This window comes from Harpia harpyja, chromosome 17 (genome assembly GCF_026419915.1).
Source record: "Harpia harpyja isolate bHarHar1 chromosome 17, bHarHar1 primary haplotype, whole genome shotgun sequence".
Lineage (NCBI taxonomy): Eukaryota > Metazoa > Chordata > Aves > Accipitriformes > Accipitridae > Harpia > Harpia harpyja.
Genome location: NC_068956.1, coordinates 4,374,985 through 4,388,127, shown reverse-complemented (window position 1 = coordinate 4,388,127; position 13,143 = coordinate 4,374,985). Strand labels below are relative to the sequence as shown.

Below are 13,143 nucleotides of genomic sequence, written 5' to 3'. Positions count from 1 at the left end.
TATTATATCATTATTATTATATCATTATTTTATCATTAGTTCATTATTATTAGACTTATTGAATAGCCAAGTAACTTGAGTGGCAGCTTGAGATGAAAACTGACACTTGCTCATACAGGCAGCTGAGCTGGAAATAAAACCAAGGAGCCCTCCCTTCCATCCACCCATTTTAGGTGAATCTGCCTGACTAAGCAATAAGAATAAAAGAAAATCTCCATGTCCCCTTCAGATTTTTAAAGCAAGAAGCTGCAGTAAGGACTGTGCAGGGACCTGCTTGGTAAAAGAGGGCTTTATGCAGCCGTCGTGCTTCCAGATGAGTCACTTTACACTCAAGTGTTGAAAGTGGAATTTAACCATTGCAGGCTGTTTCATATTCTTCCCCTGTGTTATGACAGCAACAAAACATGACCATTTTTATTTTAGTCTACAGTTTCAGGATCATGCTGTGATAGCAAGTGGCTCTCAAATGCTATAGAGCAGGATTCCCTTCCTTTCTGTCACACCCAGCATATTGTAGGCATATATTTGCATAAAATAAATTCATTCACATATGATAACTGAACACATGATCCATTTTCTCCTACGCCTATCCATGCATCCAACACTGATGTTTCACATGTAGTTCTGTTCACTCCCAACCCTTCCAGCTGCACATACACGCTCCCAGACACAGTCCAGCCCTTCTTCCTACTGGTTGTTTCTGTCTTTATTGATGAAGCATGTGGAAGAAATACAAATTTTTGAAAATTTCACATAGCAAATGACAGAACTAAACAAAATTAAATGGAAGCTCAGGAAATATTTTCAGATAATAAGACTAATTGAGCTGTGAAATGGTCTTCCAGAGCATATGGAGTAAGCACCAGATCTTTTGTCATTTAAAAGTAGCTTGGACAAGGTGCTGGACAATGCCCATCCTGCCTGCAGTCCAGGGCTAGTCACTGAATGATACACCACAGCTTTCTCATCTCCATGTCTTCCGATCCCTGGTTTCTCTGGGTCACATACCTCCTTGCAGTAGACCAAAGTAAATTTGAGTTACTCCACTGGCTTCGCTGATCAAAGCTGTGGCCCAGCAGATTGAGTCAGTTCTTTTATTAGAGAGGAATGAACAACAGGAGCATGACAGCAAAGCAACTAACTCCACATAAATGACTGCTTCGTATCTCTTCAGAGTGCATAACCAGAAGGCCCTAGCATCTCCTTCCAAAACACTGTTGGTACTTGCCTTGCAGGGCTGCAAGATGGGAGAGATAATTCTGACTCTGAGCATCCACCAGCTCAGAAACAGCCAGCATGTCATAAACCTCGCACTAACCCCCTGCAGCTCTGGAGTGACATTTAAAATCCAATACTCTGTTGTGCAGCACTTTCCCCCCCCTTCTTCCTACGACCATGAGGCTGTCACTAAATTGTTTGTTGAACAAGTTCAGTGTTATTGGCCACCCGGGGACTCTGGGTGACCTCTGGCATATTGTGGAGCTGCTGCACCTGAATCCAATTTCTCTTCTTTTTTTTTTTCTTTTTTTTTTTTTTCTTCCCTTTTGTCTTGTTGAACTGTCAGGTAATTGCTGGAGCCGGAACAACTCTATTTGCAGGGAGGGGTGTTTTGGAGTCGGCGCTTATATTGTTAACAACCTCATATTATTAACTACCTTTCTCTCCATCCCATGAGCACTGTGCCTCCAGGAAGGGTCCTGTTTTCTTCAGTGCCCATTACAGGCTGTGCTGGAGGAGCAGCTTTTGGCATCCCTTACGGAGCAGCATTTTGGAGGCAAGGGCTGCTTTGGGATGCTCAGCCAGGGAGTGAGCTGTAGGGCTGTGCTTTCTGGCAGAGCTTCTCCCAAGGACAATCTGTTTGAGGGACTGGCTCTGCCAGTGTTCATCATTCAGGGAGGGCATCCTCACGTGGCGGGTGCTTTGTCCTGGCCTTGGGCCATCATGCCGTCTGCACGTCTGTCCATCAGCCCCTAGTTATGTTTTGCAAAAGTAGTGGCCAGTTTTCGCTGGATGTGATGCGGAGAAAGGAGTTGAAGTCTCAAAGACGTTAATCTCTTGAAGCTTTATGAAAATAGATGAGCAAGGGAAGGAGGCAAATCCTCTTATTTCCCCACAGATGGCAATCTGCTTGATGAGCTCAACTTCATTATCCCCCTGCAGCTGTGTACACCGGCAGGGTGGAGGAGAGACCTGTCCTCTAAGCCCAAGAGCTGGCACTTGTCTTTCCCTGCTAACCAATCACCATCTACAGCACTGGGCTTGCTGGCCAATCGCTCACCTCTGTTGTCCCACCTGCCTTCGTGGTTGGCAGGTTTCTAAGCAGGCACGTTGCCTCTTGGCCAACCAGCGTGCAGTGCAGCCGTGCTGATGGGTAGGTGCCTGCGACGCTCTCGGGGTTGACGGGCTCCTCCTGCACCTCCACCAGCTGGGATTTGGTGGGGGACACCCAAATGGGGACTCGTCTTCAGGTGATGGCCAGGTGGAATGGAGGGAAGAGGCTGATTTCTGAAGAATGGTTTTGCTAACAGAAAGCTAGGGCGTAACTAGGAAGAAGTTAATGAAGACGAGTATTTTAGAGAAGTTATAACTTCCAAGCCTTTTGGAAGAAGTGGCTTTCTGTGTTGTAAGCCATATGGCGGTAAGAGAAACACCTATCTGTGTATAACGGCACAAGGATATAGAGAAACTTGGAAACATGTTCACGTATTTCACATCTTGGATCCTTGATGGGAAATTAAAGCTTTCAGTCTCACACTGGAAGGCGGTATTTAAAAACAACAGATGATAGTATCTGGCTATGGTATTTCAAATCCTCAAGAGGTGCCGGCAAAATGCAAGAGGCTATTCAGAGATCTCTGTAATGTGCTGTTCTCTTGAGCTCTGTGCAGCAGCGAACAAATGATGAAGGTCGTTCTCTTCTCTCCAATGGGTTGTTACTAGATAAAGTGAAATGTCACCTAAGGACATCTGATTAAAAAAGACTGTGAGGAAAAACAAACCCAGCATATTTGTCACTCACATCTAGCAACAAATATTGAAATAACATAAATATGAATTCCCTTCTTTCTTCCGTAAAACTGGTTTTATAGATACCTTGGTTTACAGTTGCTAAAAGCAGCAGCATTTTTTAGAGAATACCACATGCCACTGCAGCCTTGGATGGAAATTTTCTGTTTCTCTTCCTTGCCAGTTCATTAAAATGAGTTCTAAGATGAAACAGAAATGGTAATTTCAAAGTCAGGGATACACTGCCTCTTTGAACTACATATAATCTGTTTGCCTCCGCCCCTTTATATTCGCAGCAGAGCATACAAGCTAGCTGTAGTCTGGTTTGCCTGAATTTGTTGGTTTGGTTTGGGGTTTTTTTTTTCTGTTGGATGTGTTTGCTTTTTCTTTAAAGGAGTGCTGTTCCCAAATACACTCTTTCATCAAAGAAACGGACTCAAAAAGTCACTTCAAAGTCATCCTGGGCTCATTTTCAAGATAACAGAGATGTGTTTAGTTATTGTAATAGTTAAGTGATGATGGTGTTCAGCACTACAGCTTTGCACGTGTCTGATCTCCTACTTTCCTATGTGACAAAAGGTAGGGAGAGCCCAGAAGGCCTGTAACCAGTCCCCAGTGGAAAACCCTTTGGATGTGATTTTGTTCTTGATTAAGACACCTAAATTTAGGTCTCTGGATGTGAACTTGATATCCAAGCTTCCATTATAGCCAGCAGAGATCTACAATGAACTCAGTTGCTGGTGCCATCTGAGTTGAGTTTCCTGGACTTCCACATGTCTACAGCATGGATTACCTGCATCCTTCTAGAGCAACAACTGGTGGCCCAGCAGGGCTCCCCGTAGTGTCAAAATTGATTCTCAGCATCACCCATTTGTCAGTGGAGCCCAAAGGACAGTTCAGATGATCAGCTGCTAGGAGCTAGGATTGAACTCAAGACTAAGATATGTAGGTGTAGGTGTCTCCATGTGTGCACGCACTGTAGTTTGTCAACATCTAGTTCATACAGGCAGTGGAGCTCACTTAAAGGGCTGTCCACCTGATAGGCATTAATTTTAGACCAAGCTGAACACACTGTAGGGTCCGTTGACTGTGCAAATTAGGGGTTTGATTCCATTGCCCATACAGGGGCCAGGTAAGCAAAGTGGCCTCCAGGTGCTACTCCAGAAGGGCAAATATCTCCCAGGGCTTCTTCAGCTTCTCACTGCCCTGGGCAGATGCTGAAGGCATTCTGGGGCATCTCAGATCACACTAGACATCTGTGTAGGGAAACTGAAACAGTCCTGCAGTCAACACTGACTGTGATGTGCATGAGAAGTGGGTGCACAGAAGGCTGGGGCAGGCACAGATTGACAGGTAACTGCTCAGTTTCTTTGCCAACGAAGGTGATTCAAGCCCCCAACTTCACAAACCTCCCACCTACAGTGTCTCTAAGCAGGCACACAACTGGAGGTCAAGAGACTCCTAATTCTGTGGCTTTGGTCAGCCATTTTATCTCTGTTTTAGCCACCAGGGAACAGTGCCAGGGCCAGTCCTACAGTTGCACATGCAACATGAGAAATGCTTTCCCAGTACAGAGGAGATGTCCTGGATGGAGACCAAGAGGACACCAACAAGGCAGTTGGCTTGGTATCCTATATGGGTGTCCTTAGGCAGGAAATGATAGTGTCATTGCTGTTAGATTATGTGTAATCCCTTAAACCTCCACGTCCTGGCAGTAGCCAGGTGGGTGCTGCTTATTTTCTTTCTAAATGGCATCCAGATGAACAGGGGAGCTGTGGAAATTGTATGACTTCATATAATATCACGAAGGCAGTATGCAACTAGATCAAGGAAAGGTCCAGTATTCTATTATTGGGTCATAAATTGTAAACAAAACAAAACAAAACCCAAACCTTTAAAAATCAGGGTTTCCTTTTATAATGGGCAGTTACTGATATGAAATTCAAAGCTATGGAGAATTTGACCATAAAATGGAAAACTGAAAATTACCTCGGGCCAGAAGGTCCCAGGTACTGGGTTATGGAGCTTGAGGAAGGTACATCATGGCATAGCTGTTGGCTGTGATACCTGTTGTATCACAGTATGTGCCAACCAGGCTACCATCCATCCTGAATTAGTGGCAAACCCAAGGACACCATCCACCCCTAAACTTTGTTGTACAACTCCTGTCCTCACAAGACTCCCTAATCTCATTTTAGAGTATGTCTCTACAACTAAGTAAAAGAAGTCAGACAAATCCCTGGCCCTGAGGCTAGGTAGACGTGACCTGGGGAGTTAGGAAACATGTCTTGGAGAAAGCAGTTGGAGGAGTCCAAAACCAAACCAGGAGTTAAAACAAAAATTATCCAGTGTGAATGATAAGAGGTGCAATACGTCTCACTCTCTTTAGCAGTGTTTACTTTAAAAACTCTATAAAATTGTATTATTTATAAAATATTTCTTTTATATTTAGCAGTATAAACATATGGTTACAAACCATATGTCTCCCTTGTCCAAAGCACAGTAGATTGTCCTATGACAGTGCCTATCTTGCAGCATCAGCAGGTTTTCAGAGCTTGTTGCAAACTCACTTTTCATTTGGGATCAGAAGAAAAGACAAGGGAGTGTTGTCCAGACCCACTGGTTTGTTGGGGCAACCTAATTTGGAGGCACTCACAGGGGATCGATACCTAATGATTTGCTCAGAATTGAAAAAGCACTAGAGTTCCTGCAGCTCATCAAGAATAAGCCGATGAAGACAAAATAGAAAGGGAATGGGGGAGATTTCAGATAGGAATAATTCTCCCATGCCCAGTGCTGTCTGACCTCCCAGACCTCCCTTCCCCACGGTGATAATTAGTAGATGGTGCAATTAATTCCAGGGACTCCTTATCGCTCAACTACTGGTAAACATGGTGATGTGTATATAGATGGTGATATATAAATGACCACAGGACGTAGCAATGTAGTGCAGAAGACCTGATTTACATCCTTGAGCGAAGGAGCTCAGACCAAACAGTGATTCAGCATGACTAATGAGAAATGCCTTTTCCCATCACTTCTAAAAGTTACTGAGCCAAGTTGGAAGAGCAACGATATGGTATTGGGTAGTGGGACCACCTAGAGTCCATCCATATGAGATGCACCTGAGAAGAATACCCCCCCATTTAAACCTCTTTGAGGAGGAAATAGCTAACCAAGGCTGTGCAGTATACGCTTATTCAGAACACTAAGTATTTCATGGAGCCTAGAAACCTAATTGCTCCATGTCCGTCATCGGTGACATCTGCATTAATTACGTCCATTTTTTTACATAATTAGAGTACTCGTGCAGTTGGCAGGGGACCTAGGCTCAGCTTCCTATCAGTCTGTTAATTATATCACTCTTTAGGCTGTGTGTGAGATCCCCCCCAGGCAGGAAGGGGAGAACCAGAAAGAGTTCCTCTTTCATAGGTGACTGGTTCCTGCTCCAACTACTATGCTGTTAATCAAAAGGCAGAAAGGAGGAGCTATGCCAGCCTGCTTGGCACTTTGAATAAAAGTCAGTCCTGGGTATTTTGATGCTTTGCAGCCGCAAACGTGTTCTTGAACTTGTGTACCTCTGTTCCCTTATAGTTTTCTCCTTTATAGATCAAAACTGCTCATAACCTCTGAGTGAGTTGCAGTGCTATATCTTTTATTTTATTTCTTTAATGCTTTGAGACCCTTCCCTGGAAATGGCCACCATGGAAATGAGGGTTTATTTCCCTTCCCTCGCCATGTTATGTGTCTTAGCTGAGAGGTCCACGCTGATATGCCTGCATCGTCTGAATTGTCTTCTTGCACCCAGGGAAGGATGTGAGCCTTTAGCTTGTGGACGGTTTAAGGCAATATCCTTCATGGTTGTTAAATTTCCTCAAAATAATTGGAGTGCAGCAAACTTTTCTTTGTAGCCTATTTTTAATCCTGGATGTCATTACATTATTGAACTGAGCCATTGGCAGTGCCAGGAGAGTTTTGTCGTAGCATCCTCTTGCTTGAAATTTGAGCAAATAATTGTTCATGAACAGGGGTCTGTAAGAAGCCTGCGCCACCATGAATTGATAAGAGCATTTCCAAAGACATTTTGCAGTAATGATGAGCTGCTGACTCACTGTGTGCTTGCTCCATTATACACTAACAGCAAAAGTGACTTTGTATTGTACCTGACTGCAAATGATCCAGGCTGTTGTCTCTCAGCAGTTTTGCTTCAGTATAAGCCAAAACTCGAGCATCAGGTGTGGCTGGCCTTAGCTCAGGGAGCATGGCACATCATTGTAGAGGGTTTGCAAGGAAATAGGAGTTGGATTTAGGGCCTTCCTTCAGTTTTGAACGACCTGCTTTGGCCAGGTTGAAATGGGATACAGAGGGGTTATGGCCACTTTGAGGGTCATACCTGTGTTGCAGGGCTTTTGAAGATAGCATAAGGAGTTACAAAGTGAAGTTAAACTAGAGGGAACTTTTACAAATACTTCCACACTTTTTCACAGAAAAACTGAAAGCATTTTATAAAGTATCATGGCCACAAGATGAATGTTTTCTTATGTGCAGATGAAGAACATTGAAGCACAAAATAATTGCACGTCCAAACTAGACCCTCATACCACCGAGGCAAAAAATCCTTTTCTACATCTACATCCTTCAGCCTGTGAGATTAAATACAGTTCAGTTTATTGAAACAATGACCATTAGGGGGAATAACCTGACAACACATCTCTTCCATTAAAAAGAAGTAAAAATCTGAAAAACAGTGTTAAGGGGAAAAAAAAAATGGAGCTCCTCATGAGATGTTTCCAGGATGTTCTGCTGGTCTCCAGCACACTATTAATGCCTTTGGATGATCAGGTTTCTCTTTCTAATACCTCTTTCTCTTCTTTCTCTCCCTGCTCAGTCAATTTTGGGGGTCCAATGTGAAGTGCAGAAGCAGCTGAAGGCCTTTGTCACTCTTGAGCGCTTCGAACGGATCTACAGCTCCAGCATCGCCGGGTGCCGGCAGGTCAAGAAGAACAAGAACTTTGCCTCTGGAGGCTCTGTCTTCGGCAAAGGCGTCAAGTTCGCCATGAAGGACGGGCGCGTGGCCACCGACATTATCAGTGTGGCCAATGAGGACGGGCGGAGGATTGCAGCCATCCTGAACAACGCCCATTACCTGGAGAACTTGCACTTCACCATCGATGGGGTGGACACGCACTATTTCATTAAGCAAGGGCCGTCGGAGGGCGACCTGTCCATCTTGGGCCTCAGCGGTGGGCGGAGGACCCTGGAGAACGGCGTGAACGTGACAGTGTCCCAGATCAACACAGTGCTAAGTGGAAGGACTAGACGTTACACGGACATCCAGCTCCAGTACGGTGCGCTGTGTCTAAACACTCGCTACGGGACCACCTTGGACGAGGAGAAGGCCCGTGTCCTGGAGCTGGCCCGGCAGCGCGCTGTCGCCCAAGCTTGGTCCCGGGAACAGCAGAGACTGCGGGATGGGGAGGAGGGTATTCGCTCGTGGACAGAAGGGGAGAAGCAACAAGTGCTAAACACGGGCCGGGTACAGGGCTACGACGGCTATTTTGTGATCTCAGTGGAGCAGTACCCCGAACTCTCAGACAGCGCCAACAACATCCACTTCATGAGACAGAGCGAAATGGGCAGAAGGTGACAGAGAGGGTCGATGCGGTGACTTCTTGCCAAAGACAGCTACTCTTTTGTGGCCACTTACCTGACTGTGTTGTACTCAATCCTTTTTCTAAACTGAACAAGGCGGGGGGGGAGGAAAATAGAAAGAGAAGGAATAATACGGTTGCACTGTAACTCATGCAACATACTTTTTTTTTTTTTCCCTCTTTAATTTGGCCTTCACGCGTTTTTTGCAATGAACAGAAGGTATATTTTGCCGTAGTGTGATCACAGTGAAATTTACTGTCTCTTGTCCTTTTTGTTTTGTTTTGTTTTGTTTTGTTTTCCCCCCCTTTGTGAGGAATTTGAAGTGGGGAGTCGTCAACGTACGTTCTTAGGTGTGAAGTGCGAAATGGGTGTCTGTGCTAACTTGTGTCATCCTAACCCTTTCTGATTTGGGGCAGGGACAGATAGCCTTCCACCCGAAACACGGGGGGGCCCGTGGCATGCTGGAGAGCTCTTCCCGGGAAGAAAGGAGATGGAAGACGACGCTGATTCCGATACTCCGAAAGCGACCGTCCGAATCATGTGCCTCAAAAGAGACCTTACAAGTAGTTTTCATGTTTCACTTGGGACATAAAGTGGTTTTTTGGGGGCTCCTGCTGAGCAGAAGTAGATTATAGAGGCAAAGGAGCTGATTATATTAACTTGCAAGATGATTCTCTTCCTTCCTGAACTGGAATAAAAAAAGAAAAAAAATCAGTCTTTTTTCATTATGAGAGTAGATACTTTATGGGGTTTTTTGTGTGTGCGCAAATCCTGGTTTTAGTTAAAAAACCTAGCAAAAGCCAAGAAAGGGACTCCTGCTCTATTGAGAAAAGCTAAAATAAATCCTCTCTCTCATACGTAGAGCTGTTCTATAGGTGGATTTAATGCACCCATGTTGTACATTTGCTAATGGCATAACTTCATTAAATGTATAGTGTTTCAGTACACGAGGCTACGTGTTTAACAGTCCACTGTGCTGTATCTGATAAAACCAGTTAATTTTTAGGAAGCTGATTTGAATTTGAAAGTAGTTATAGTATCCCAGTGACATACCACTGAAAATTAGAGCAAGCCAAACCCCGCTTTTCCTGATTCTGGAGCTTGTATTTATTGGCTGGGAAATGCAGTTTTGAGTAGCATGCTGGCAAGTCGTTTATGACTATGGCAGATAAATGTCTCCCGGGGACTTTGGCAGCAGGGATTTTAAAATGCTTAATAAGTAGCAACAGCTTGTGCATGGTGGGACAAGAAGGAGAATATTGGAATCAACCCTCTCACTGTTTCTTACACGAGCTCGAATTAAGCGGAGAGCCCAGTTGATGGTAGGCAGCAAAGAAGGGGGAGGTTGAATGGAAATGCCCACTACAGAGGGGACCAAGTGCTTTAATAAGAAACTGCTGACAAAGTTACTCGGCATGCTAATGTAATTTGTGTTCACATAACCTCTGTGCTCTGGTATTTGCAAGAGTCCTTGAAATTCAAGGGAACAAGGAGATGCGCTTAGCATCCTCTTCCCTGCCTGAAACAGCCCTGTGGTAGCAAGGGCCATTCCTGCAGGCAGGCGGAGGTGTTACCCCACCTCTCGCTGGAGCTCCGGCTGGAGATGGCCAACCCTGGTCCCAAACAGACGTCTCTTATCACACTGACACCTGCACATGTCCCGACTCTAAGAGCTCTCACCGTCTCTCTGAGAACATCTCGGTCCTGATTTTTTTTTTTTTTTTTATTCCACCTCCTTCGGTTTTTGCTTCCCGATTCTGCAGAGAGATAACCCAAGACGTGCAAATCCATGCCAAGGCTGTTTCCTTACTCGGAGCCCTACAATGCACCAGTGTCCCCAGAGCCAGCCCTCCTGCACTCCTGCCACCACCACTGACATCCTCCAACACAGCCTGATATTTGTCTGCAGGCTCCAGCCCCCAAGATAAAGCAGGGGCGTATGTTGGGCATCCACTCCTCGAGCAGCAAAATGTTGGCAGCCCCAGTGCTATCGTGGTTTCCCCATAGATGCCGGCTGCCAGCTCCGGCTGCCTTGCCTGTCTGTTCCCGGGTGCTTGCCAGGAGGAAGGTGATGGGATGGAAATTCCCCCAACAGACTGTTCCTCCTCCAATTCCCAATCCCTACTACCTTTGCCTGCGTGGCCAGAGTTCTGGCAGCTGCAGAGCCCCAGGGCTGATCCACGTTGGGGCCACCCGCCGGTATGGTCCTGATGTTCTGGTGGTCCCTCCTGCTTGCAGCAAGGGTGACGTTGCTGCTGCTGCAACCCAGTGCTGTACTTTGAACCACCCCTCGCAGCATGCAACCTCTGTTACTTTGGCAGGAGTGAATCGCAGGCAGCTGGACTAGAAAGGGTATCAGGCTTCAGCAGAGCCGGCTGGGAGGAGACGCGTTGGCCGGGCCAGATCTAGGCTTTGGCAAGGGAGCAGTTGCTTTGGGCAGCTGCCTGCCAGGGATGGTTAAAAGGCCGTGGCATTACCGCCTGCGTTGCTGGTATCAAACTCTTGGCGAGCCTTGGTTGCCCCGAGGATGCGCTGGTGGGGATTAGAGGCAGTGTTGGCCAAACCAGCAGTTGCCAACAACTCGAAGGAGGCAGCAGCCTCTTCCCAGGGCTACCCAGCTCCCGGCTTCCCCCTCCCCGAATCACACCAGGGACAAATTCCTCCCAGAACTTCAACCTTGTGATGGCTTTGAGTGTCTAAAACAGCACGCACGGAGCAAAAAAGACCTGCGGGAAGCTAGGTTGAAAGGCATAAACCCCCGGCGAAGACCCACAGTGCAGAGAGAGCTCGATGTGCATCCCATTTACACTGCTCCCCTCCGAGCGGCTCTGAAGAGAAGTGGTGCTTCTATATCCATCCCCATCCATGTGTTAATGCTAAGAGGAGTAGTGCAAGAGTAAATGGGCCACCTTTCCACGCAGCCAGGGAAAGGGATTCGAGTGTGAAACATTGCTACTGGAACCCTGCCGGCCTGAGATGGCACCTCGACAGCCTTACACAGACTCTTCAGGTTATTACACGAGCTAATGACTTTGAGGAGTTCACCCGTTTTTCAAGAGTCTTACGGTCCCGCCGCAGGCATACGGCATGCCTAGACCCGGGAGCCATCCCGCTCTGCGCCATGGCAAAGGCAGCTCGGCATCCTCAAGCAGCGGTGGGATGTGACTGCGCCCGTCTGGCTGCCGGGTCTGGGGGGGTCTTCTCCTGGTGCTGCACCCGGCACGGGAACTATGGACATTATGTCAAAAAAAGGGGGAAAAAAAATATATGTATGTAAAAGTATATATATGTATGTGTTGCTCTTCCCTTTATCAAAGCCTTTAACCAAAAAAATTGAAAGGGATGGCTGTCTGTGAAAGCTTTCCACTCTGCCTAGATGGCAAAACAAGAAACAAACATTTTCAGTCCTGAAGCCCTAAATTTCCCCCTTTGTTAGTGAAAAATGTTTTTTCTACAGGATCTCAAGTGTGTTCCCATGGAAGTTGCAGGAACGGGCTGTGAACACGAAGAGCCATGCCCTCCTCGAGGGACTGCACTCTGCTATCCACAAGCATTTTCACTCGACCGACGGCCCCTTCCCAGCCCTCGCATCGCCCCGTTTGCCTCCCCGTGGGGCCGTGTTGCGGCTGCCTGACCCTTCTTGCTTTGCTCGCGGGCAGTGGGGGTAGCAGATCCTTGCTTCTGTAAGACTGGGAGGTCCTGGGTGCAAATCCCACGGCACAAACCCCCATATCCCATTGCTTTAGATGCTTTTTCAAAGGCCAGTTGCATGCCAGACCATCTCCAAGGGATAATGTCACTGTGGTCTCACATGCTTTTACGGCTTGACTTTGAGAAGTCGCTATTTTCTTGACTCCCAAAAAGAGGACTCGCTCCTCCACCAAAAGGAGTTTCCCTTCAAAACGCAAAGGCGTAGCTTAAATTACTTTGAACTCCTGGGCTTGTCTCCAGTCCGAAGGGTGGTGAGAAGGATCGTGACCAAGTCTCACAGCTCGGAGGAGAAAGTCCAACACTCTGGAGCAGGGGCTGCGTCTCGCGATGGGTAAGGACAAAGCTCAAGCCCTGAAGAGCTTCTGCTGGCACCGACACCTGCTCCATTTGAAGGAAGAGCAGCGATGGGACCAACCTGCTGTGGCATCCAGACATGAGCCAGTGCCATGAGGGCTCTGCGCTCAAAAAACATCCCGTGTGCTCAGCCCGAGGGGAGAGGAGCAAGACTAATTTGGCATCGCGAGAAATGCTGCAATGTTTGTTTCCTCCAAGCTCTGTATTTTATTTTATTTTTTTTTCCCTTTCAACTGAAGATTGGAGCTTGGAAAAATCATTAAGCAGCAGTGACCGGAGGGAATCACGCAGCTCATCATATCTTTGTCATCACAGCTATTGATCAGAGCCATGATGAAAATGGGCCAACAACTCTGAACAGCACCAGGCGAGAGCCGATGAGACGAAGGTCGTTAAGAGCCTTGATGCTTGATTCGGGTT

General features: G+C 46.6%; 1 protein-coding gene across 9 annotated transcripts in view; it reads left to right on the top strand.

The window, feature by feature from the left end:
- TENM4 (teneurin transmembrane protein 4) overlaps nucleotides 1-9,603 on the top strand; it is a 599,338-nt gene extending 589,735 nt beyond the window's left edge. For all 9 annotated transcript variants that reach the window (XM_052812175.1, XM_052812176.1, XM_052812174.1 and 6 more), the window contains one exon: nucleotides 7,895-9,603. In XM_052812175.1, coding sequence (XP_052668135.1) covers nucleotides 7,895-8,653 — 759 coding nt within the window. In that variant the 3' untranslated portion in view covers nucleotides 8,654-9,603. The remainder of the gene's footprint in view (nucleotides 1-7,894) is intronic.
- The last annotated feature ends 3,540 nt before the right edge of the window (nucleotides 9,604-13,143 follow it).